We start from the raw sequence: 23,260 nt of genomic DNA, 5'->3' as shown, positions 1-23,260 counted from the left end.
ACTGTTTAACAGAAGGTCATGATCTTGAGCTTGTGAATGGAATGTAGTGGACAGCAAGCAGAGAGAATGGCAAAGTTTGAAACCCCATTTCCACACAGCGGTGTGGAAAAGTTGCAATGAGTGTTTCTGTGAACAACATAAACAGATGTCTTTTGCATTCAGATAAAGTTCTTGAGGAGAAGGCACTGAAGGAAATGTATCCATAGATAGATATTAATTTTGTAGCTGTGCTAGTTACTTAGTAAGTTGTCTGTTTTTTGTTAACAAAATTGTGTTGATAATGTTGCTAATGCGTTGCAAAGTTTCAGATATCTTACAAATCCTTCAGATTGGTTAGCTGACAAACTTCCTCCAATCTGCACTTTATTTACTTCCTTGATTGTTCTTTTACTGTTAAGGTGAAATTCCTTAGCTGGTACCCAAGGTAAAAGAGAGAAGAGTCACCTGACGCTGACTCACCTCAAGTGATGCGCAACCAAAACTTATAACATTAATTTGGTGCCACATGTGAGAACCACTACAGTCATGTGTTGTCAGTATGCAGGAACTTTAGTATTTTACTTAGTAAATCCTCAAGTTTACAGACAAGGGCATCATTTGCTTTACTGCAGTACACTGAGTTGTGGCTTTCCCTGTGTCTCAGATTCATCTTTGAAATCTACTCATCCATTATTCATAAACATTTTATTGCAAGGTCTAATCACAAATATGCTGACCAGACAGACAACAGAGTTCAGAACAAACAACAAGTTTAAGGAACCTGGCAAGAACCTCCAGAGTGTGTAATGAACCATTTTAGTTCAACCCTCACCACGGAAAATGCATATGATGGTTATGTCACGGTTAATATGAAGTGCTGACAGTAATAAAAAAGGGGCAAACAAGCCCCAGAGCGCTGAGTGACAGAACTGCAGCAAAGACTCTTGTGAGAGAGCACGATGGAAAAAGCCAAGTGGTGAAAAAATCATACAACCCTAAAGATAACACACCAGTGCTGTTATAATCTCATGCCGAATGTGAACACCTGTAAAAAAAAAAAACTGTAAATGGTCTGGGACTCATTATATGAGTCAGGTCAAATTTATTTGTCTAACACTTTTCACAATACACATCTTTTTTAAAAGAAGCTTTACAGTAAGTCATAATGTTTTTCCTATAATATCTTCTTAAATCTTTAACATAGATCACTTTTTAGAGCTGGATAATATGGTGATAACAATGGTATAAATGATCCTCCAAATTCAGAAATTTAAAATTTAGATTTAGCTATGGTATATTTATTGAATTCATTTTGTGTAGCAGATACATTGCCAACGTTCTGATGCAAGTCTTTTTTTTTTTACTCGAAGAGCAATTTATGACATTTTAAATAAAAATATTACGAGTTCAGTTTTTTAATGTCAAAACATAGATTTGGGTGAATAGTTTACAAGACAATCTATAATATGCATTTACATCTTATTAAAATATAAATATTAATCTGTTTTGTTTGAGGCAAGAGTAAGCCGTTCTCAAAAAGTAATAATTAAGATAATAATATATAATAATGAGATAAAATTTCATTTCAAATAGTAACATCTCGGTACACAGACAACACAAATAGACAGAATTATTAGGCCTATATTGTGATGTCTATCTTTATTTTGGTTGAAAATGACTCATATCATGATAAAAATTTTAGTCATGTGTTTTCGGAGTTTTTTAGCGTCCAGAGACTCTGAGTATTCCTATGGACCCTTAGTTTATTTTACATTCCTTCGTATTGAATTTCCTGGTTCACGTTTGTTACCTTAGTTCCTAATTTTATTTTATATATACACTATATCAGCCACAATAACAAAACCACCTGCCCAATATCATGTTCTGTAAATCCCCCTTGTGCTGCCAAAATATCTCTGATGCATCGAGTCATTGACTCCACAAGACCTCTGAACGTGTCCTGTGGCATCTGACAACAAGACAATAGCAGCAGACCCTTTAAAGGAGTAGTTCACCCAAAAATGAAAATTATCCCATAATTACCAATAGCTGCTCGCATTAAATTCAAGGCATTAATGTTTGCCTACAGAACCACCACTGGCTCTGCACCCCTTTACCTAAATTCTTTACTTCAGACTTATGTGCCCTCTAGAAGCTTGCGTTCTTCAAGTGAACAACGAATTATTGTACCATCCCAAAGACACAGAAAAACACTTTCAAGGACTTTTTCATTAACTGTTCCCATCTGGTGGAATGACCCGCCCAACTCGATCCGAGCAGCCGAATCCTTACCCATCTTCAAGAAACGGCTAAAAACTCATCTGTTCCATCTTTACTTGACCCTCTAACTCTAGCACTATCTATTCTAATCGTATTTTATCTGTCTTTTTATTAAAAAATAACAATAATAATAATAATTATCTGTACTGCGTTAGGCTAACCAAGACTTGTAATAGCACTTGCACGTTGTTGCTCTTTTGTTGGTTTTGATTGCTTCTTATGTCCTCATTTGTAAGTCGCTTTGGATAAAAGCGTCTGCTAAATGACTAAATAAATAAATAAATAAATAAATAATTTATTTACTCTCGTGCCAGACGTGTACGTGCCTTACTTCTTTCATGTGTCGTAACTCGATTCTCTTGTGAGCGCACGTACAGCCGTTGCTGGAATCCAGTGATAATAGATTATAAAGTTTTAAATTTGGATTTTTTTCTTACAAAAACCCATTGATTCACTTCAGAAGGCATTCATTAACCCACTGGAGTCGTATGGATTACTTTTATGATAGATGGATGTGCTTTTTGGTGCTTCAAAAACTCACTGTCATTGCAAAGCTGGGAAGAGCCAGGATATTATTTAATTCATCTGAAAGAAGAAAGACATATACGTGGATGGCTTGAGGGTGAGTAAATGATCATTTTAATATTTAGGTGAACCATTTCTTTAAATCCTGTAAATTGTGAGGTGAGACCTCCATGGATTGGATTAAACAAATTATCGTGACACAAATGGATTGAGATCTGGAGAGTTTGGCGGCCAAGGCAACACCTTGAACTCTTGTTCCTCAAACCATTCCTAAACTATTTTTGCAGTGTGGCAGGGTGCATAATCCTGCTAAAAGAGGCCACAGCAACAGGAAACACCATTGCCATGAAGGGGTGTTTGTGGTCTGCAACAATCTTTAGGTAGGTGGTACATGTCAAAGGAACATAAATGCCAAGGTTTCCCAGCAGAACATTGTCCAGAGCATAACATGCCAGCATGCCTTCTTGCCATGATGCATCTCTTCCCCAGGTAAACAAGACGTGCACCCAACCATCCATCTGGTTTAAAAGACAACATGATTCATCAGACAAGGCAAACTTCATCCATTGCTCTGTGGTCCAATTCAGACGCTCAGTGGTGGACATGGGTCATCTTGGGAACTTGTTTGTTCTGACACCTTTCTATCGTGGCCACCATTAAGTTAAGGTTTCAGTAATTTGAGCTACAATAGCTCTTCTGTGTAATCGGACCACCTTCGCTCCCCACGTGCATCAGTCAGCCTTGGGCGCCCATGACCCCGCCCATGACCTTGTTCACTGGTTGTCCTTCCTTGCACCATTTTTGAGATTGAGATCTCTGCAGAGTAAAAGAGGGCGTTTCTGAATTTGTGGGTGTTTTCAAACTGCTGGGAGTTTCTCAATCATACAAACAAAAGGATCCCCCTAACCTAACCCCACCCCTAAACCTACCATCACTATGACGTCAGCCAATCAGGACACATGGTCTAAAAACGCCCCGATCTGGTAACTCCCATTACTTTGCTGCAGAGACCTATACTTGCCATTTTTGGTAGGTACTAACCACTGCATACAACCCACAAGACTGGCCGTTTTGGAAATGTTCTGACCCAGTCGTTTAGCCATCACTATTTGGCTCTTGTCACTCAGAACTTTTCGCTTGCCCGTTTTTTTCTGCGTCCAACATATGAGATTCAAGAGCTAGCTGTCACCTGCTGCCTGATATATCCCACCGCTTGACAGATGCCATTGTAATGATACAATCAATGTTTTTCACTTCACCTTTCAGCGGTTTAATGTTGTGGCTGATCAGTGTATAGCACTCTGTTTCATTAGTTTCATAGTCGGTTCTTGTTTGATATGGTGGGTTGATATTGGTTGGTTCTTTTTTGAACATTTTATAGTTAAACTGTTTAGCTGTTATATTTGCATTTGCCTTCCTCCGTGTTTTCCTTATTGTATCATCTGCTTCTCTACAGAATATTAAAAAAGGGCTGCACTCTGTCTTAAAATTGCATGTGTCAGATGTGTTCAACTGACTTCTCAGAAAAGTTAGCAAGCTAGTCTGTTTTTGATTGATTCTGGAACTCAGTTTTTCAGTTTCCTCATTTTTTTGTGAGGCAAATTAGTCTTATATTGCTCACATCCGTACCCTGTGTACAGTTTATTTGTAGAGACCCATAACACTAACCTTGCAGCAGCAAACATGAATCTGGCAAGAGTTTAGAAAATGAGGTTCTAGACATAACCCTACTTTCCTGCAATGTTTAGTTCCAACTCTAATCAAACAAACTTTAACCAGTCAGTCGAGGTCTTTGAGTTCACATGAAAATGACAGGTGTGTTAGCGCAGGGCTGGAACTACATTCTCTGGGAAGGTGGATCTCCAGAAGCAGGATTGAACATTTCTGATTTGGAAGAACAAGAGATATGATCTTTTTTCTTCTTCATATATTTACCATATTGGCAGCAAATTCTGTTGTAGTCTCCTTCCTACTGATGCATCTCTGATCAATCTGATGGATAGAGTCATTGTTTGTTTCCTCCTTGTACTTTATCCTGCTCTGTGTTCACAAATTACTTATCTTCTATTTATCTATAATTATTTATCTATAATTACTTATCTTCTATATATCTATTTATCTTCTTCATATCTATTTTTGATAACCTGTTGTGCAATTAGTACTTAGTACAAAGAGTTGTTTTTACTTGTTTGTGAAAAAGTTCCAAAGCCGTTTCAAATAATAATAATGTAGCATCCAGACATATTTTTGAATAGAGTCAGCCTTGACAGTCGTGACAACCTGTAGGAATTTAACATTCACTCACTGCCATGTTGACAAGTACACAATTATTCATAATAATCATTCAATGGGAGATGTAATAACACTGATTATTCTGGGTGTAGTCCTACCTTAAATTTAAAAGAGATAATTGTCTTTTTGATAGAAGTTTTGCAACACTCAATATGTCAGCCTTATAGTTAAGTTCTTAATAATTCCTGTCTAACAGTTAAAACAGCCGGTTTGTTTACTCCAAAATGTGCATGTGGACAAGCTGGAAAGTCTAAAAAAAAAATGATTTATGTATATCTTTCTTTTTATTTTATTCCTTATAAAAAATTATTGAAACATAATTTTAACATTTTACCATACAGTTACCATAACATACACCATTTTAAATATGCTGAATGGAGAGTAAGCTTTTACAGTTGCAGCGAGGGGATGGATAACATCTTGTTATGAAAATGAACTGTGTGACGATTCTTCAAAAATTATCTTTTGTTGTGTTCTATGGAAATAACAGAGCATGGTTTTGGAACTGAATGAGGTTTAGTAAATAATGAAATGGCAAGTTTCCTTTTTGGGTGATCTATTGCTTGAAGAAGTCAAAGGTTTGTCCAGAGATAAAACTTCAATGTAAGATTTATTGCTAGTCTCTGTTGACATACTGTAGACACTGTGAGCGGTCTGTCAAATCTATACGGTTTTGGAAAAAGAACACACATAAAAGCTCACACATATCTGAGGTGACTTCATCTTTCAAAAGCCTGAATACTTGACTGCTCTCCATTCTCACACATCCAGGCTTGCCCTCCAGCACTCTGGGTAAAAGGCTAAAAATACTGGGCTGTAAGCCATCGCCAGTAGCCCAGGGATTAGTGGAGCTCAGTGTCTCTGGCAGCTCTCCAGTTCCATAGTAGCTTTTGTGTTTCAGATAGAAGCATGTCTCAAAGACTTCTCAGAGGCCAGACATGACATCTCTGTTTTGTTTCTGTGAGATCTGTCAGTTTGTTCGCCGTTGCTTGAATTCTTACAGCCCAACATGTCTCTGGTCTGCATATTATCGGCTGATAATGAACTCTTATTCCTTTTTTAAAGGACTGAAGGGTAAATGCACAAATGCATAAGTTTTGCTTTGGGCCAGAAATAAACTTTATGCAAGAAATTTGTAATTAAGTTACAAATCCATCATGACAGTAGCTGACTTGAACGAGAAAAAAATGACAATAGAAGACTGTCTTAGCTATTGTGGCAACAAGTACTTACAGTAAGTTGCATTATGAATGGTATTTTGAAACATGCATGTCACATGCAATTCAGCTTGTGTAGCTTGAAATGTTTGTGTTCACATACTTTTGTACAATATGTTTTGGGCTTCATACAATGACTGCATTACTTAAGTTTCAGGCATTGCCATTAGAAAGTATACAGCTATGAACACTACATCTATTTTAAAGCTTTAGTTTAACTGTTGTGTCTTTGATGTTCGATAACTATTAAGCAATGGTTACTTGTGAGTGATTGCAGTTTGCACCAAATGTGTACCTTTAGTATTTCTTTGAAATGAAGTTTGATACTAATGAATGAAGTTCACTTGTAGCGTTAAACACGGCAGTGTTGCAGAGGGATAAACTGTCATTATAAATTAAGCTATGGATGTGGGTGTTGTTAATATGCTTTTGCAAGTCTTTGCTTGCCTAGTTTCTGTTCCTTAACTTGTCAATAGATGTCAAATTGCTGCAGTAAACAGATTCCTTACACTTAGCTTCAACTTACAAAGATTTTGTTTGTGTTCATTTAAACATGCTGAACTCATGCCTCGTCAGGGCTCCCGAGAGAAGTGTCTCACAGACATTTGCAGCCACCTGTTTAAATCTGTGTTATGTGTTCAGAATTTCCCTTTAGTACTTGGAATGAAACCTGTAGACTGTATTTTTGGCTCTCATGACCCTTTGCATCATATACTTTATTTTGTCAGCTTCTCTGTAGAAGCGTCATTGCACTTGTTTGCTTATTGAGGTTACACTTACAGTCTGCCTTCTCGTCTGAGCTGTACAAGAAGAAATCACAAGTATATTATAGCCACTATATGATGATGTAGTTATAATGGAAAGATACACTTTGCTGAGGAATTGAACATTCCTTTTTTTCCATTCCCAGAGGACCGTAGTATGCTGGTACGTTGAGGGTGGTCTCTCTGCGAGCCAGGATATTACAGGATCACACAGGCAAGCCACAAGCGTGTCTAATGTCCTAATTGGATTATGCAGTTACGGTTTCTTGACAGCAAATTATTCGAACAACCTGAATCCCTCGTGTTTTCGAGAGATGACAAATAATGTAAGACAGCATTTTTGGCGTACACCTCACAATTAACTCGACTCGACAATGTTCAGACGATATCGCCAGGTAGTATGTGACCACATAGGTCAAGCTCATTCATGAAGCGATCAAGAACTTTGTGGTCATTGCTGAGCACCCCACACATTCGCTTAAATAATTCCTGGGAAAAGTTACTAGTTTTTGCCCCAGAATTCCCCCATTTTGTCAACCAGATCTCACAACAAGCCTGAAGGTTACAACTTAATAAAAACACAAGTGGACCCCCTTATATTTTTGCATGAAGTCACCTTTAAGCAACTGAATAAACATCATGTTTTTTCTGTGTCATGATTTCCTAATGAGGCAGCTTCTTTTCAAGCTCAGAATATATTGCATGATTGTTTGGAAACTTAACTGCATGACAAAAATCAGTATTTCGCAGGAAACAACTTGGTGTCTTGACATCCTCTGCAAAATTACATTGAGGTGATCAGAGCAGAATACCTCCAGTGCTGTCATTAATATCAACATCTGCTGCTCTGTTGATCTATGTTTTCTGGGCAACCCTAGGTTGTAGTTAATAATAGCCAGCAACTATATTAGGAGACAAAAGTGGCAGATTTAAAGCTATAATCTTCACTGTAATAACATATGCGTTTTAAGACCCGAGCCTGTGAGTTTTGTAAATCCATTTATTCCTCTGCCTGTCATTGAATGTGTAAAAGGAACCCAGAAATTGCACATAATGAGCTACTTCTCTGCCAGTGCTGTCAATTGGTGTGACCAATATGGTCATTAGCTGACAGTCTTGTCCCCTGTATGTGTTATGAAAGTAACTCTCAGCTCTCCTCGTTACAAACCGCAGAATGCTGGTTAGATGTTCGCCAGCTATGCGGCAGACCCAACCAGTGTGTTTTATGCTTGCATGCTCTAAAATAAACTGACAAAAGAGGTGCTGCTCCATCGCATGCTGCCTACACCATGTCTAAAACATGAGCTAACATTGGCTAAATACTGGTAAATAAGTATATGTGTCTTTCTTTGTTTTTAGTTCTTATTTTTGTAGTTATTATTACTATTATTGTTGTTAAGGGCTAGGGATTTGAACAAACCCCCAACTTTGGTGAATGATAACTAAATCTGTCTGTCTAAACAAAGCCATAGAGATTTGGCTGTTTTCACTTGGGCCACCTAGCAACCCATCAACATTTCAGGCCTTGAAAAGGTCTTGAAACAATATGATGAGCTGAATCAGGTGTGTTTGATTAGGGAGACGTCCAAAATGTGTACTTTCAAACAGTGTTGGGAACCACTTCCCAACGTTTGTAAACCCTGTTTGGGTTGTGTCTTAGGGAATAGGGAATTATACATTTAACCACATCAGAATTCATTCTTGCTATTGAGCTGACAGCACAGCACATAAAAAGTGCCCAAAGCACCCCTCATTCATTTTTCATTTCTGGCGGTGAAGCCAGGCTTGTCCTTTCACTTATTTAATTATATAGCAAAAACTGTAAGGTAGTTTCTATTAGTCTGGACTGTGATAGTATCACATTTAAGACATGGCCACACTTTGTGCTCCTTTTACCTCCATTCATACATATACAGATAAGAGATCAGCAACACAAGCTCACACAAAGAAATGGGGCATTATACTGCGTATGAAAGTTGAGGTTTGGTGAAGTTCAAGTTTGATGTAGGACCAATCCAAACACCAAAGAGCAACCTCTTGGCTTAATAAAAATACTCAAGGTTTGCAGTGTTATACATAGATTATGTATTTTCACATTTTGAATTTATTAATGTTTATATGTTGTATCATTAATTAAAAACTCTAGCCCTGAAGTATGACATCATATCCTGTTCACGGTGCTTATCTGGGTGCTGTGAAAGTGAATTTGGTTATTAACAGTTTCCTGTTATAAAAATTAGGTCCATTGGCATTACAATATACAGTCCTCCTCAGTACAAAGTTGTATGTATAACCCATTTCACTTAATAACATAAACTGCAATAGATAACAAATTGATTTTCTTATGATTTCTTTTTCTTTGAACGTCCATTGGCAAAACAAACAGCTTGGCTCAATGTGTAGAAACCTGTGTGCAAACATTAGGATTAGGAGTTGGTCGAACTTTCAATATCTTATACCATGGTATGAGAACATTTATATCACAATAACGGTATTGTATATCACAGTAAATGTACTGGAGATAGAAAACTGCCGGTCAGTATATTAAATGGACTTTTGGACTTGTCTATGTTTGTGACAAACCCCTTTCTAAATGCTAAAGACACATCTTATCTGGCCTTTTAACAATTCCTCTGTAACGGTGATTGTATTTGTCTCTCTTGTAGGCTAACAGGTAATGAACCCCTGTCCATTTTGCCACTGAGCTCACAGCCAGATGAAAGGGCAGGCAAGGCGCACTACAAGCTGTGTGATCGACTCAAACTGGAGAAGAAACAGCGCAGAATGTGCAGACGGGACCCTGGCGTGGCCGAGACTCTAATGGAGGCCATCAGCATGAGTGCCTTAGAGTGCCAGTATCAGTTTCGCTTTGAGAGATGGAACTGCACCTTGGAGGGCCGCTACAGGACTAACATTTTAAAGAGGGGTATGTAGAGTGTGATTTCGTTCAATTTCTATACAATATGGTGGACAAGGAGACACCATCCCTCACAATGTAGAGCGCTTTGAGTGCTTAGAAAAGCAGAAAAGCGCTATATAAATGTAATGAATTATTATTATTATTATTAATATTGATGGTTTACTGACTATAAGTAACTTTGCAAGTAAAAGTCAACTTAGTCGACTAACCCTAACCATAGCCTAATAGTCTAATACTCTGATGAGAGTTAGAGCCCGTTTACGCAACACCGTTTTCAACTAAAAACAGAAAACATTTTATTCCTTTTGGCCGTTCATTTACTTGACAACAGCATTTTGGAAGTCTGAAAATGCCAACCCAGGCTCACTGAAAATACGTGCTTGTCGCGACGTTTCTGCAACATTGATATTACGTAACTCATTGTATGTTTTGCCCAGTTTCAACATGAAAGGTCCAGTCAGTGGTGCTAAAATGTGTATTCATTATGTTGGTATGTTGGTACAAGTATTGTGGATTTTTAATAATGTAGCTTCAGGCATGTATTGGAGCGGTACATAATTCAAATGTCTGGGGAGTGTCTCCAAAAAAGGTTAATGTCCTATCGTGTTGGAAATACTCCCTATAACAAACCCAACCCTAAACCTACCTGATAGTGTTGCCGAAAGCAAATTCATATAAAAACACATTCGCTGATGCAACTGTGCTATTTTAACTTCCTTCTATGCAGGTTTGAGCTGTTTTGTTGAACTGTAGTTTGACGGGACTGTCCCGGTGAACCTCCGTACCGGAGCGCTTCACTTCACGAGTGCAACGCCGTATCGCGTGAGCTACCAAGTAACTACTACATTATAAAACCCTGACATATGAAGCTGTATATGTGATGCTAATGTTCAAAAGAATCCGTTTTCAAATCTCACAGCATGCTAGAATTGTTTTGAAGCCATAACACAATATTGTGCAGGAATTGTGCGAAAATTGTCCTGATTACAATTGTATATAACTCTAGTGATTTGTACTGTACGTATAGGTACATTTTTGAGCTGTGCAGAAATGTAGGTAGAGGCACCTATTTCCAATGAGCCTGAGTAGGAAAACGCAAACTTTTGAAATAGGGTTGCGCGAATTATTGGTATAACTTCCGTTAAGCTGTAAACAATCAGTGAAAGGCTCGCTCTATGAACGCAATAATACATTGTTTTAAAAACTGGGTACAATGAGATAACATTATACTACTCACCCTTCAACCGTCGAACAATAAAATGACATTTAAAAGTGTAAAAGCATAAACAAGGTACTTTTAGCAGACTGTGAATAACCCCAAAAGCGCAATTCTTTCCATAGCAATAACGGACGGGTGAAATATAACTGTAGGAATATATATCTGTATTATATAATAACATACATTGCCTTAATCAAAAATGTTCATTAATTTAAGCATTGCGTGATACTATTTCAAAGTGATTTCTGTCATTTTGGCAGATAATAAATTGTATTTACCTGTGAAAGAGACGTGAGGATTTGAGGAGAAAAACTAACAATTCCTCTTGCATTACAGGGATTTATTAATGGCATATATCGTAAATTAAATCGGGAGAATATAGTCCTTTTTCATACTATTACAGCGGAATGCAAAGGGAAAAAAGAAAATAATCATGAGGAAAAGAATGCAGCGACTGAAAAAAGCTCTTGCCATAGATTTTCTTGTTATAACATGTCACTTTAAAATACCACGTGTTACGTTATTCTCATGATGTCTAAAAAATAAAACATGAAGGAAAAATCGACAGCTCATTCAGTCAAACAGATATGTAAGCTTTATTTGTAGAGCAACCTTATGATTTGGAATGATTTGTTTCAGTTTTTTTGCCACCCATGATTCAAAACACAGTAGGCTTGTCAGGAATAAGGTGGAAAGGCATGCATGAGTTTCTTTACAAAGTGACATCGCCAACTACTGGCCTGGCATACTAAATACAGCATTTTAGTCGTTTTCAGATCCATGAGAACTGGGATCGTTTACACAATGTTGTCACCTGAGAATCTTTTCAAAAATGCAAAGAATTCTTTTTTTCATTTTATAGTACATTGTTGTCTTGTAAACGTACCCTTAGGTGACAGGTAGTTGCAAAATTACTAGTTAGTAGAATGTCTAAAGAGGACTATCAAAATAAAATTAAACTGCCTATGATACTTTTTTTCCTGTTTAAATTTTTTTCAAGGTTTCTTTGATGAACAAAGTATTTATGCAAAAACAGAAATCTTTTGTAACATCATAAATGCCTTTACTGTTATTTTTGATTCATTTAATGTGTCCTTGCTGAACAAAAGTAAGTGCAGGGGGGGCTTGGAACTGTTACTAGCATTTTCTGTAAAATCACAGGATTGAAGGTCAGGAATGAACTATTGGCTGCCTCGTAATCTCCATGTTCCTCACAGGCTTCAAGGAGACGGCATTCCTCTATGCCATCTCTTCAGCAGGCCTGACCCACGCCATGGCCAAAGCCTGCAGCGCTGGCCGCATGGAGCGCTGCACCTGTGACGAGGCTCCTGATCTGGAGAACCGCAAGGCTTGGCAGTGGGGAGGCTGTGGAGACAACCTCAAGTACAGCAACAAATTTGTCAAAGACTTCCTGGGTAAGAGGTCCAACAAGGATCTCCGCGCTCGGATAGATATGCACAACAGCAATGTAGGAATGAAGGTAGGCTGCTAAGAGATATTAAAAAGTATGGGGATCATGGGAGTTATAAATAATGTGGGAAATGTTATGTGACAGAAACATGCATGAGAAACATGGAGTTATCTGCATATATTATACTGTACAGAAGGTGATTGTATCATTTATCTTTCTTGCTTTCTCTGTGGTGGTTAAATGTTCAGCTTCATAAATTCTTTAGGGTTACTCAAATAGTCTGTAAAGGTCCCATTTTAAATCACTTAAATTGGCTATTTAATTCAGTAATTTATAATAAGTGCCCATTAATCAAGGTTAGGTTTCCCTTACAGTCGAAATAGCACTAAGTTTGTCCAAGTCTTCCATTGTTTCTGGTAAGAGAAAGAGTCGAGGTAACATTGAGGCCGTCATAAGAGTTAAAAAAAAAAAAAAAAAGACCCATAACAGAGAGCCAAAGTAAACTACAGGTCTGGCACCGATAGATTGTCTCATATTGTTAGTTTTAGTTGTAGAATGAATATAAATTACAGCAGCGCTCAGCAGACTTGCCCTCTTTGCTCAGTCCATCTCAAGTAGTCGTCCTCAGGCCATTTTGTCTGCGATAAGAGATTTACAGCACTGCATATTTTGGTCCATCTGCACATGTAAGAAGGTGTACGGGGTTTGGGGTCAAATCCCATATGGAGAACAAACTTGGAATGTGCTAGTCTCGGCATCACCTGCATTTTAAAGCTGACGTTACACATTTTCCTCTCCTTCCATTATGGTGGATTTGCAGTTTCTGTTGAACTAGTCTACAACATGTTTAACACAAAATGTCCAGACAGCACCTTTTATATGCTTATCTTAAAGTTCACTTTCTTAAAGAAATGTTGAATGAATGGAAACTCGAAACGGTCATCTTTGGTAACACAGGCTGTTCAGTGTTCAATTTTGCATTGTGCATTCATATCTTTAAAGAAAATTATCACTTTCTGATTCACTGGTTCTACTAATTTATTATGAAATTTCCTAAAACATAATTTCACCTACACTCTAGAGAGTAAATAAAAGAGTTTTACTGTGAAGTTATTAGTACAATCATTCAATATTAGAACAAAATATGTGATGCACATTTAATTATGGCATAACTGTAAACAGACTAGTAGAGAGAATACTACAGACAGTGGAATCTTAAATTCTGCATGGATATACAGTATTGATTAAATGCAATCAAATCATAACTGCTTCTTTAAATCATTGCAAAAAGCAAAATAAAGGATTAAATGATTGCAATTTAATTTGAAAACATTAATTTTAATGTGTCCTTATGATAGTGTAATTATACATTTAAGTACTGAGGAATATTAATTAACAACATGTACTTAGGGTTAGAATTAGGGTTTGGTTTAGGGTTAGTTGTATGAAACTGCACATAATGTACAGTTATTAATTTAGTAAGTAGATGCATGACGGGATCTGTTAACACTTTATTTACAGTGTCCTTGTTACACGTTGCATTGGCAAGAACACTGTAAAACAAAGTTTTAACAAATCTCGTTATCTATCCTGAAATGTTCCTGATGGAATATTTTTTGGCATTTTCAAAAAACTATGCATTACGAGTAATGCAAAAGTTACATATCATTTTGGGCAGCTGTTTCGATTGATAGTTAGATCATTGTAATGAAATTAATCATCTCAGCAACTCATCAGCAGTCATCTCAGATGTATTTTTAAATGTTATAGTTTCTACAATCCTTACGACTCGTCTCAGTTCTTAGTTCTTTGGTCATTTTTTCAAAACTCTTCACACAGTGAGCACAACAGCAGTCTATGTGGGCTAAACTGTGGATCATTTATCATTGCTTTGGCACAAAATGCATTCAATGACTACAGCTTTCAAATTACATGAATTCTTCTCTTACTCAAACACAACCACCGCCAAAACTACCTACCTACCTACAGGCCAATTTGCACGTTTATACACTTTTCAAAACTGTTGAACTTAAATTCAAAACCAAACATAATACAGAACTGAATAAGACAGCCATTTACTACATTTCTAGAATGCTACCATATTGAAACACATTCTACTAAAAAACAAAATAATGTCAAAACAATTAGATGTAGTTGAACACCCAAAAAGGTGTTAGACTTTTATTAAATCAATACAAAAAGGGACAACTTTGTGATGATTTTGTACTGTTGATGTGATGATATGTGTCCTAGTGATTATAAAATTCGGTAAATTGTGTTATTTTGAATAGGTGATTTTAGTTCAATTAACAAATGAGGTTAGGTTTTTGTGTGTTGCATCCAAGCAATTGGAGAAAGGTTGTGAGTTTTGTTGTTGGAGTTAAAAAATGTTTCTGGTTCTTACAAAAAGGTTTGGTGACAATAAGGGTTATACAAAAACTGTAATGTTTAGTATACATCTATGTGGAGCAAGATACAATTTCACAAAAGGGCTACGCAGTGTGATGCAACATAAACAGGAACAAGTGTTGTGTGTTATAGCTAGGTTAGGTCATGCATAGAACTGAATTAGCAATGAAGACATTGGATTGATGGTTTTTCACTTTAGCAGTTTGTGTCATTGTTTTGTTTCAAAATTATAACATTTCCCATTTTGTATCGGTATTGTGTAAACTATATGCAACCCATACTGGTAACTCAAGAACGACCATATTTAACATATATAACCATATATTATACCGTACTCTTATTGAATATATCATTATAAAACCCAGATATATCATATTACCATATTTGTAATAATTGTTAATATTTTTTATATTTTAATACAATATAAAAATGATTATATTGTAAGTCGCTTTGGATAAAAGTGTCTGCTAAATGACTAAATAATAATAATATTAAAAAACATCAGTAAGCCTCCACTTTGTGTCTTGTGACTAAAATTAAAGTTACCACAGCCATCATGATAATTACATATTTGATCGACCTTTTCTTAAAATTGTATATAACTGACATATTTTAAAACACAGCTTTTTAATGTAACTTATGCTGCTTTTGATAAAACCAAAATTACGGCAATTAGGTAAGAATGACGATAATGCCCTACTCCTCAATGGCCTGTATTATATCTTCAGTCTTTGGTTGGGAAAGTTAAAAGCAATCAAAATATTTGGGAACATCAAAGTCACTGCCTCAATGTGCTTTTGAAATACTTGTTTTGTAAATAGCATTGCCCATCTGTTTAACTGACCTATACAGATTTTTCAATACGAGGGGCAACATAAGGGTTTGGTAAACACTGCATTTACCGCGTCTTTGATGTATTGCAGCTGAGCGCAGTGCTGTGTCTGCTGAGATAATTGGAGACGTAAATGTTGATGTTTGGTAAAAATCTCGAATGTAATTCCTTTGATGTGTGTAGTCTGACTACTTTTAACATTTGTCCCGCACAGGTGATCAAGGCGGGGGTGGAGACCACCTGTAAGTGTCACGGAGTTTCGGGATCGTGTACCGTGCAAACATGCTGGAGGCAGCTGGCACCCTTCCACGAAATCGGCAAGCAGCTCAAGCAGCGTTACGAGACTTCAATCAAATTGGCCAACCCCTCCAATGAGGCGACTGGGGAGGGGGAGATCTCCCAGACCAGATCCCAGGGGCAGCAGCCCTCTCCGGGCCCTCGAACGGAACTCATTCCCCGCACCTCTGACCTTCTTCACATCGAGGACTCGCCAAGCTTTTGCAGGCCCAGCAAGTATTCGGCAGGCACCATGGCCCGCAAATGCTACAAGGATAAGAACTGTGAGGCCATCTGCTGCGGTCGGGGCCACAACACTCAGAGCCGGGTGGTGACGAGACCGTGCCAGTGCCAGGTGCGCTGGTGCTGCTATGTTGAATGCAAACAGTGCACACAAAGAGAAGAGGTTTACACCTGTAAGGAGTAAAACCGTCACGACCATGCAGAATATCTCTCACCAGTCTGAATGAGCGGAAGGCAAAAAGATAAGAGAATCGACAAGTTGTCCTGGTTTGGAGAACGGTCTCAAAGACATCAAACTAGTTGAAAGCACTTTTTTGAGATGTTTTGCAGGGCATTTTTTTCTGTTTTCCATGTGGAGCAGCGTGAAAGCTGTATAATATACCAAGCCTAAGGGAATGGTCTACAGCTTTGAGAGACACCTTGGAACTAGATGAAATATTTCGAGGAGTAATTTGTCTGCCAAGATATCAATCAGCAGTGAAGTCCAGTCTTGGACAGACAATTGTTTGTCCAGTGATTTAACAGTCTCTGAATAATAGCTTCAAGCCGTACGTGTAAGAGTATGTGTTTGAATGTGAATTAATTTCAACTTGGAGATGGAATTTGCAATGAAAAAATGGTGGCGTCAGATTTATTCTACATGCACATGTATCCTACACCCACACAAGAGTGTGTATGCATATGTACATAGATAAAATTACATTATAATTATATTATATACACCACTTATCTGAGTATGTTAAATAACCACTAACCACACAAATGTTTTATTGTTTGTGTGCTTGCATTCACTTTGTGTTGTAATTCTCTTTGACAAGGCCCTTAGGAAAGCAATACTTTTTTTATTTGTGTTCTTCTGTGGATATAATTTATGGAACATCTCAAGGAACAGTCCTTGCATGGAAGGAAAATGTGCTTTTCCTTCCTTTTTGTTTTTTATTTTATTATTTTCTTTTTGCTTGACAGGGGAAATCTTTGCCAGTCTATTTAAGATTTAACTCGGCCTTAAACCAACTCTACAAATGACTGTTCAGGGAACAAGTGAAACCACTAAGCGCCGTTGGATGGTAAAGAAATCTCAGAGATATCGCAAGGAGCGTTAGTCTCCATGATTTAGGCTTCCACTTGACGACAGATCTGTCCATCCAGCTGCTGATACATTGCTGTAATCGTTGCAGCAGTGCTTTTCAGGACAATGCTGGTTAAATATGAAATATGCCATGGTTCGTGGCCACTTTACGTTCTGTCAGTTTCACAGACAAATAAGAGTTGAGAATAAACATGACAGCAAATGTGAGACACAAATTTTTGTAATTTACCCCTTTTTGCATTGTATTTCTAGGGGGGAATAATTAACCTCAGAGCTAATCAAACACATTTTCCAGCAGATATTGATGTTGGAAAATTACGGTGAACATTTTTTACATTCAAGTGTGAATGATGTACTGCTTGACTGTGGTTCTCTCTTGTCACATTGTTAACTTTTACTCAGAAATTTATGCTGAATTACCATATTGGACAAATGCCCATGCATGTTGATCAAAAATGACTGTTTCATTGAATCTATTCACAATTGTGGAAAGGCTGGACATGGCATATTTTTATGACTATATGGACGTAGAAGTCCATATATCTATATTGTAAAATATAAACACTGAAATTACATATTTTTGAAAATTATTTAACATAACAGCCTGCATGGAGAATGCGCTGTGTGACCAAATGACAGGATCTAAGTTTCTGATCAGACTTTTAATCATTTAAATGCTCTGTCAGTCTAGTGGCAGCACAAACATATGACTTTGTATTCAGATCGCCAAACTCTTTTGAGATACACATCATGTAAATACAATATATAGAAATTAAGATATGACAAAATATATATGAATGAATTATATATGCTCTTTTATTTTTTTAGTTTAGTGTGAATGAACTACTGAGTGAGAGACCGACAACAAGAAAAATGGCACCATTCACGCACTGAAGCTTGGAAGCGCTTTTATTTATTTATGTATTTTTTTTTTAAGTTGTAAATAGCTCTGGTTATGTTCCTGTGGCATACAGACAAAAGTGAGGCACATGCATACCGCTTTTGGACAGCAGTTTCCAGAATAAAGATGTTTAGACCTGTCTGACTAAGTAGAGGTATGTTGTTGATGTAAGTTCAAATTCAAATTCAAACTCAAACTGTTTTTTTTTTCAAACTTTTTATGAAGTGCCAAGTTCAGTGCTTTGTAAATAAATGTCACAATTTTACATAATTATCCTCTCTGTGAGGATATCTCATTATCTCTGTGAAAATATGCATCATCTGGAAAGCACTGCATTTTATCTTATTTGTGTAAAATCTTTAAATAAGCAAAATTACTTTTTAATTTTTGATCAAATGTTGCAGAAACATCTGATGGATAATTCAATAAGGAAAGTTTTGGTGTTGCATTGAAGATGGGCAAATGCTCAACTAAAAAGACATCTACATAAATAGACAGCTCCACAAAAAAACATATTTTTTTTAATAGTAAAGAAATTTTAAAACAAGACACATTTACTTTTACAATTTTGTGTTAGATCTTAAGACTTTTTGCTTCTCAAGTAAGGATGTTCATATATTTGCCATGAGAAAAACAAAAATGCTGATACTTCATATTAATATTAAGAAAAAAACATTTTCAGTGAGGATTTTGATGCAAATGTTGAATACAAAAACCAAGGGGTGCAGGAAATAATTCTGTCTGAGAAGGGATTCAATTTTTCTTTCATTTAAAGTAACGAGCTGAATTCCAAATAGTTATTTGATGGGGAGACATGCCAATTAAAGCATGCATGTAAGCATAAACATACGCTAAATGGAAACCATAATGGCTATGCCCAGTTTTTCACCAGTCATGTTGTCTGCCCACAGCAGAAGTGAACAGAAAACAGCAATGACAAGATTCAATTCTCTTCAGCTGCCCTTTCACATCTGTTCTGATTCACTAAATATGCTGACAAACAATATAGATATCACATATAGTTGCATTTTTGGCATGCTGCATGTTCTCAGTAATCAGTAATATTTTTTTTTCATTGACAGAAGGCATTGTGAAAGCATATGTTATAAGTTTCTTTATGTTGTTGTCTTGGTTCCTTATACATACTTTCCAATGCAACCTGTATAAAATGTATTTGGTAGGAAAAATGGACACAGAGACAAACTATAACTTATTTTGAAATGTTTTATGAGCATGTGTTAATTGTACATTTTGTAAAGTTCAAGATGATTTTCTATATATTTTCTCTGTCTTGCATTTGGCTTGTAATTGGGTATTTTCTTTCTGTTGTTGAGGTATAATTTTTTTTCTACAATATAATTGCTCCCGATGGTTAAAAGAAAACATTTCCCCCCAAGATAAAGAACAATGCAAACCCTCTATAATTCAGTTCCACGTCTGAAGTGCAAATTAGTCCTTATTAAAAGGAATGTATACCAAAGATTAACAATAAATAGTATGTAAACAATGCAAAATTACAATATTTAATACGACTATACATGTCCCAGTTAGCTGTAGCAATCTCATCATTTGTAGCATAAAGGCTGTAAAATGTTATGCTATTTTATACTACTTTGTTGATTATATGAAATAAACATAACTAGCAAGTCAGTTGATTGTTTTAGACCTACATTCATTGAGAGTGGATCTCAGATACTTAGCACTGAACAAACGCACAGTAATCTTTTTCATAAATTCCAATGGCTTGGTCACTATTCTGATTTTTGTCAGGGTTTGTGCAATGCTGTAACTATTAAAAGGCATTCTTTTTCTTTTAAGGGCAGAGTATTTGTCAGTAGTTTGTCTTCGTCCACTTTTTCTTGTCTTATGGGAAGCTATTTTCCTCTAAATTATTTTCCTCTACCTCATGTGTATAGCTTGTAGGTATAAACTGATCATGAATGACTGGTAAGAATGTATTTAAGTTATTTAACATCTTTGTATAACAAAGGCAAGAAAATCTGAAAATAATAAAAGAGTTTTGAAAAGAATGTTGAGATTTTGTGTTTCTTATTTCATTTATCTGAAAATTGGTGATCAGAAATGACATTTTTACAGAAATGTAAAAAGGAAGAAGAAACCTAAATGATCAGCATTACTAAAGGTAATCCTCTCTACTGGTTAGTTGTTAAAAAAAAAAAACCCCAAAAAACTTTGGCTTCTGTTGGATTTCATTCAGCTATATTATATTTTCATTATTAAAAAAGTAACCTATGCTGGCAGGTTAACATGTAATATGATATTACAAACCTTATGGTCTTTTACTGACCCCCTTTCCTCTGAAATTTGGGAAAGCTACACAATCAAGTGTAAAGACATCATCAAGGAACTGGGAACATGAAACTTATCAACATGGTGTGTCGCAGTTTCCTGTTCTTGTCTTTATCCTATTTTGGGGGAACAGAGATTGATTACAGGCAGGAAACAGCTGTCTCAAGGTGCTTTTTTCAATGACTTATTTCTGTAATGACTTTATATTTAATGGCTTTCATATCTGTAGTGAATTTCACAACCTTGGTTCAGCTAAAACCATCAATTTCAAACTCCTGCTGGAATAGCATCTTCCAATGTACGGCTGTAATCGGGGATGGGACTGAGACTGTCGCCACCAGAGATGTAATTAGTGAGAATTGGTGAGCTGAGAGGAAGATGTACATCTGGACAGATAGACAGGACATGAGGGGAAAAATATGAAGTATACAATTCCATAATTTGTAACATATGTCCCTGTCCCTGTCTGTTGTGCTGCTGAGAGGTTTGTGAAATATAGAAAATAGAGACACAAGCCACCATAGTCCAATGTTTACCGGGAGCCAGAGCACCTGACATCTTGGCAAATTTAAAAGTGCTGGCTAATGCTAAACGTAAATTCAGTAAGATTGTTATCCACGTCGGCGCTAATGATGTTCGCCTTCGCCAGTCGGAGATCACTAAATATAATGTTAAAGAGGTGTGTGAACTTGCAAGTACGATGTCAGACACTGTAATATGCTCTGGTCCGCTCCCTGCTAACCGGGGTGATGAGATTCATAGCAGACTGTCGTCACTCAATGGCTGGATGTCTAAGTGGTGCCCGCAGAATAACATAGGTTTCATAGACAATTGGAAGAATTTTTGGGGCAGACCTGACTTGTTGAAAAGAGATGGTCTTCATCCCTCTTGGGGTGGTGCCGCTCTTCTCTCTAGAAATATGGCACATAGTCGAGTTAGTACTTGACTAACTGGGGCCCAGGTCAGGAAGCAGACAGACTGGCTAAACCGACCGTCTGCTAGTCGCCTCACGTCACAGAAGTCAGTTAATTCTCAGCACATAGAGACTCTGTCACCTAGATATCACACTATAGAGACTGTATCTGTTCCCCGAACTAGAAAATACAGAAAACATCCACACCAAAGTAAGAGTAACAATATAATTGATGTTCAACAAATAAAAAACAGATATAATACAGATAAACAAATGATAAAGCTTGGCTTATTGAATATTAGATACCTTTCTACAAAAGCACTTTTTGTAAATGATATGATCACTGACCATAAACTAGATGTGCTTTGTTTGAATGAAACCTGGCTAAAACCAGATGACTACATTACTTTAAACGAGTCTACCCCCCAAGATTACAGTTACAAACATGAACCGCATCCAAAAGGTAAAGGGGGCAGTGTTGCCACAATTTATAGCAATATTTCCAGTATTTCTCAGAGGTCGGGTTTCAAGTATAATTCGTTCGAAGTAATGGTGCTTCATATAAATTTATCCAAAGAAACAAGTGTTAATGATAAATCTGCAATGTTTGTACTGGCTACTGTATACAGGCCACCAGGGCACCATACAGACTTTATTAAAGAATTTGCTGATTTTCTATCTGAGGCAGTGCTGGCTGCAGATAAAGTCCTAATTGCTGGTGATTTTAATATCCATGTTGATAATGAAAAGATTTGTTGGGATCAGCATTTATAGACATTCTAAACTCCATTGGTGTTAAACAAGACGTTTCAGGACCTACTCATTGTCGAAATCATACTCTAGATTTAATACTGTCATATGGAATTGGTGTCAGTGGTGTTGAAATATTGCAGCAGAGCAATGAAATCTCAGATCATTACCTAGTTTCGTGTATATTCCATATAGCTAAAGCTGTAAAGCCAACTCCTTGTTACAAATATGGTAAAACCATCACTTCTACCACAAAAGACTACTTTATAAATAATCTTCCTGAATTATCTCAATTCCTCAGCATATCCAATAGCTCAAAACAACTTGATGATGTAACAGAAACTATTGACTCTCACTTTTCTAGCACTTTAGATACGGTTGCTCCTTTACGCTTAAGGAAGATTAAGGAAAAGAGTCCAACACCATGGTATAATGAGCACACTCAGGCCCTAAAGAGAGCAGCCCGGAAAATGGAGCACAGCTGGAGAAAAACAAAATTAGAGGTATTTCGTATTGCTTGGTGAGAAAGTACCCTATCCTACAGAAAAGCATTAAAAACTGCTAGATCTGCTAACTTTACGTCTCTTATAGAAGAAAACAAACACAACCCCAAGTATTTATTTAATACAGTGGCTAAATTAACAAAAAAATATAACATCAGCAGGTGCAGAATTACCCAGTGCACAGTAGTAATGACTTTATGAACTACTTTATTTCCAAGATCGAAACTATTAGAGATAAAATTGTAACCATGCAGTTGTCAGCCACAGTATTGCATCAGATAGTGCACTATAGATCCCCTGAGGAACAATTCAACTCATTCTCTTCTATTGGAAATTAATAATTGTATAAACTTGTTAAATCATCTAAACCAACAACCTGTATTTTAGACCCTGTTCCATCTAAGCTCCTAAAAGAGGTGCTTCCAG

General features: G+C 36.8%; 1 protein-coding gene across 1 annotated transcript in view; it reads left to right on the top strand.

Moving 5' to 3' along the window:
• The window catches only part of LOC306881610 (protein Wnt-9a-like), a gene marked incomplete at both ends in the record, with an annotated part of 31,258 nt that extends 14,707 nt beyond the window's left edge, over positions 1–16,551 (top strand). Inside the window, 3 exons of the mRNA XM_079435777.1 lie at positions 9,724–9,983; positions 12,414–12,676; positions 16,063–16,551. Coding sequence (XP_079291903.1) covers positions 9,724–9,983; positions 12,414–12,676; positions 16,063–16,551 — 1,012 coding nt within the window. The remainder of the gene's footprint in view (positions 1–9,723; positions 9,984–12,413; positions 12,677–16,062) is intronic.
• Between the last annotated feature and the right edge of the window lie 6,709 nt (positions 16,552–23,260).

Source organism: Barbus barbus (assembly GCF_936440315.1).
Source record: "Barbus barbus genome assembly, chromosome: 15".
NCBI lineage: Eukaryota > Metazoa > Chordata > Actinopteri > Cypriniformes > Cyprinidae > Barbus > Barbus barbus.
Note: the sequence above shows the minus strand (reverse complement) of the source record. Positions and strands in the feature narration are given on the sequence as shown.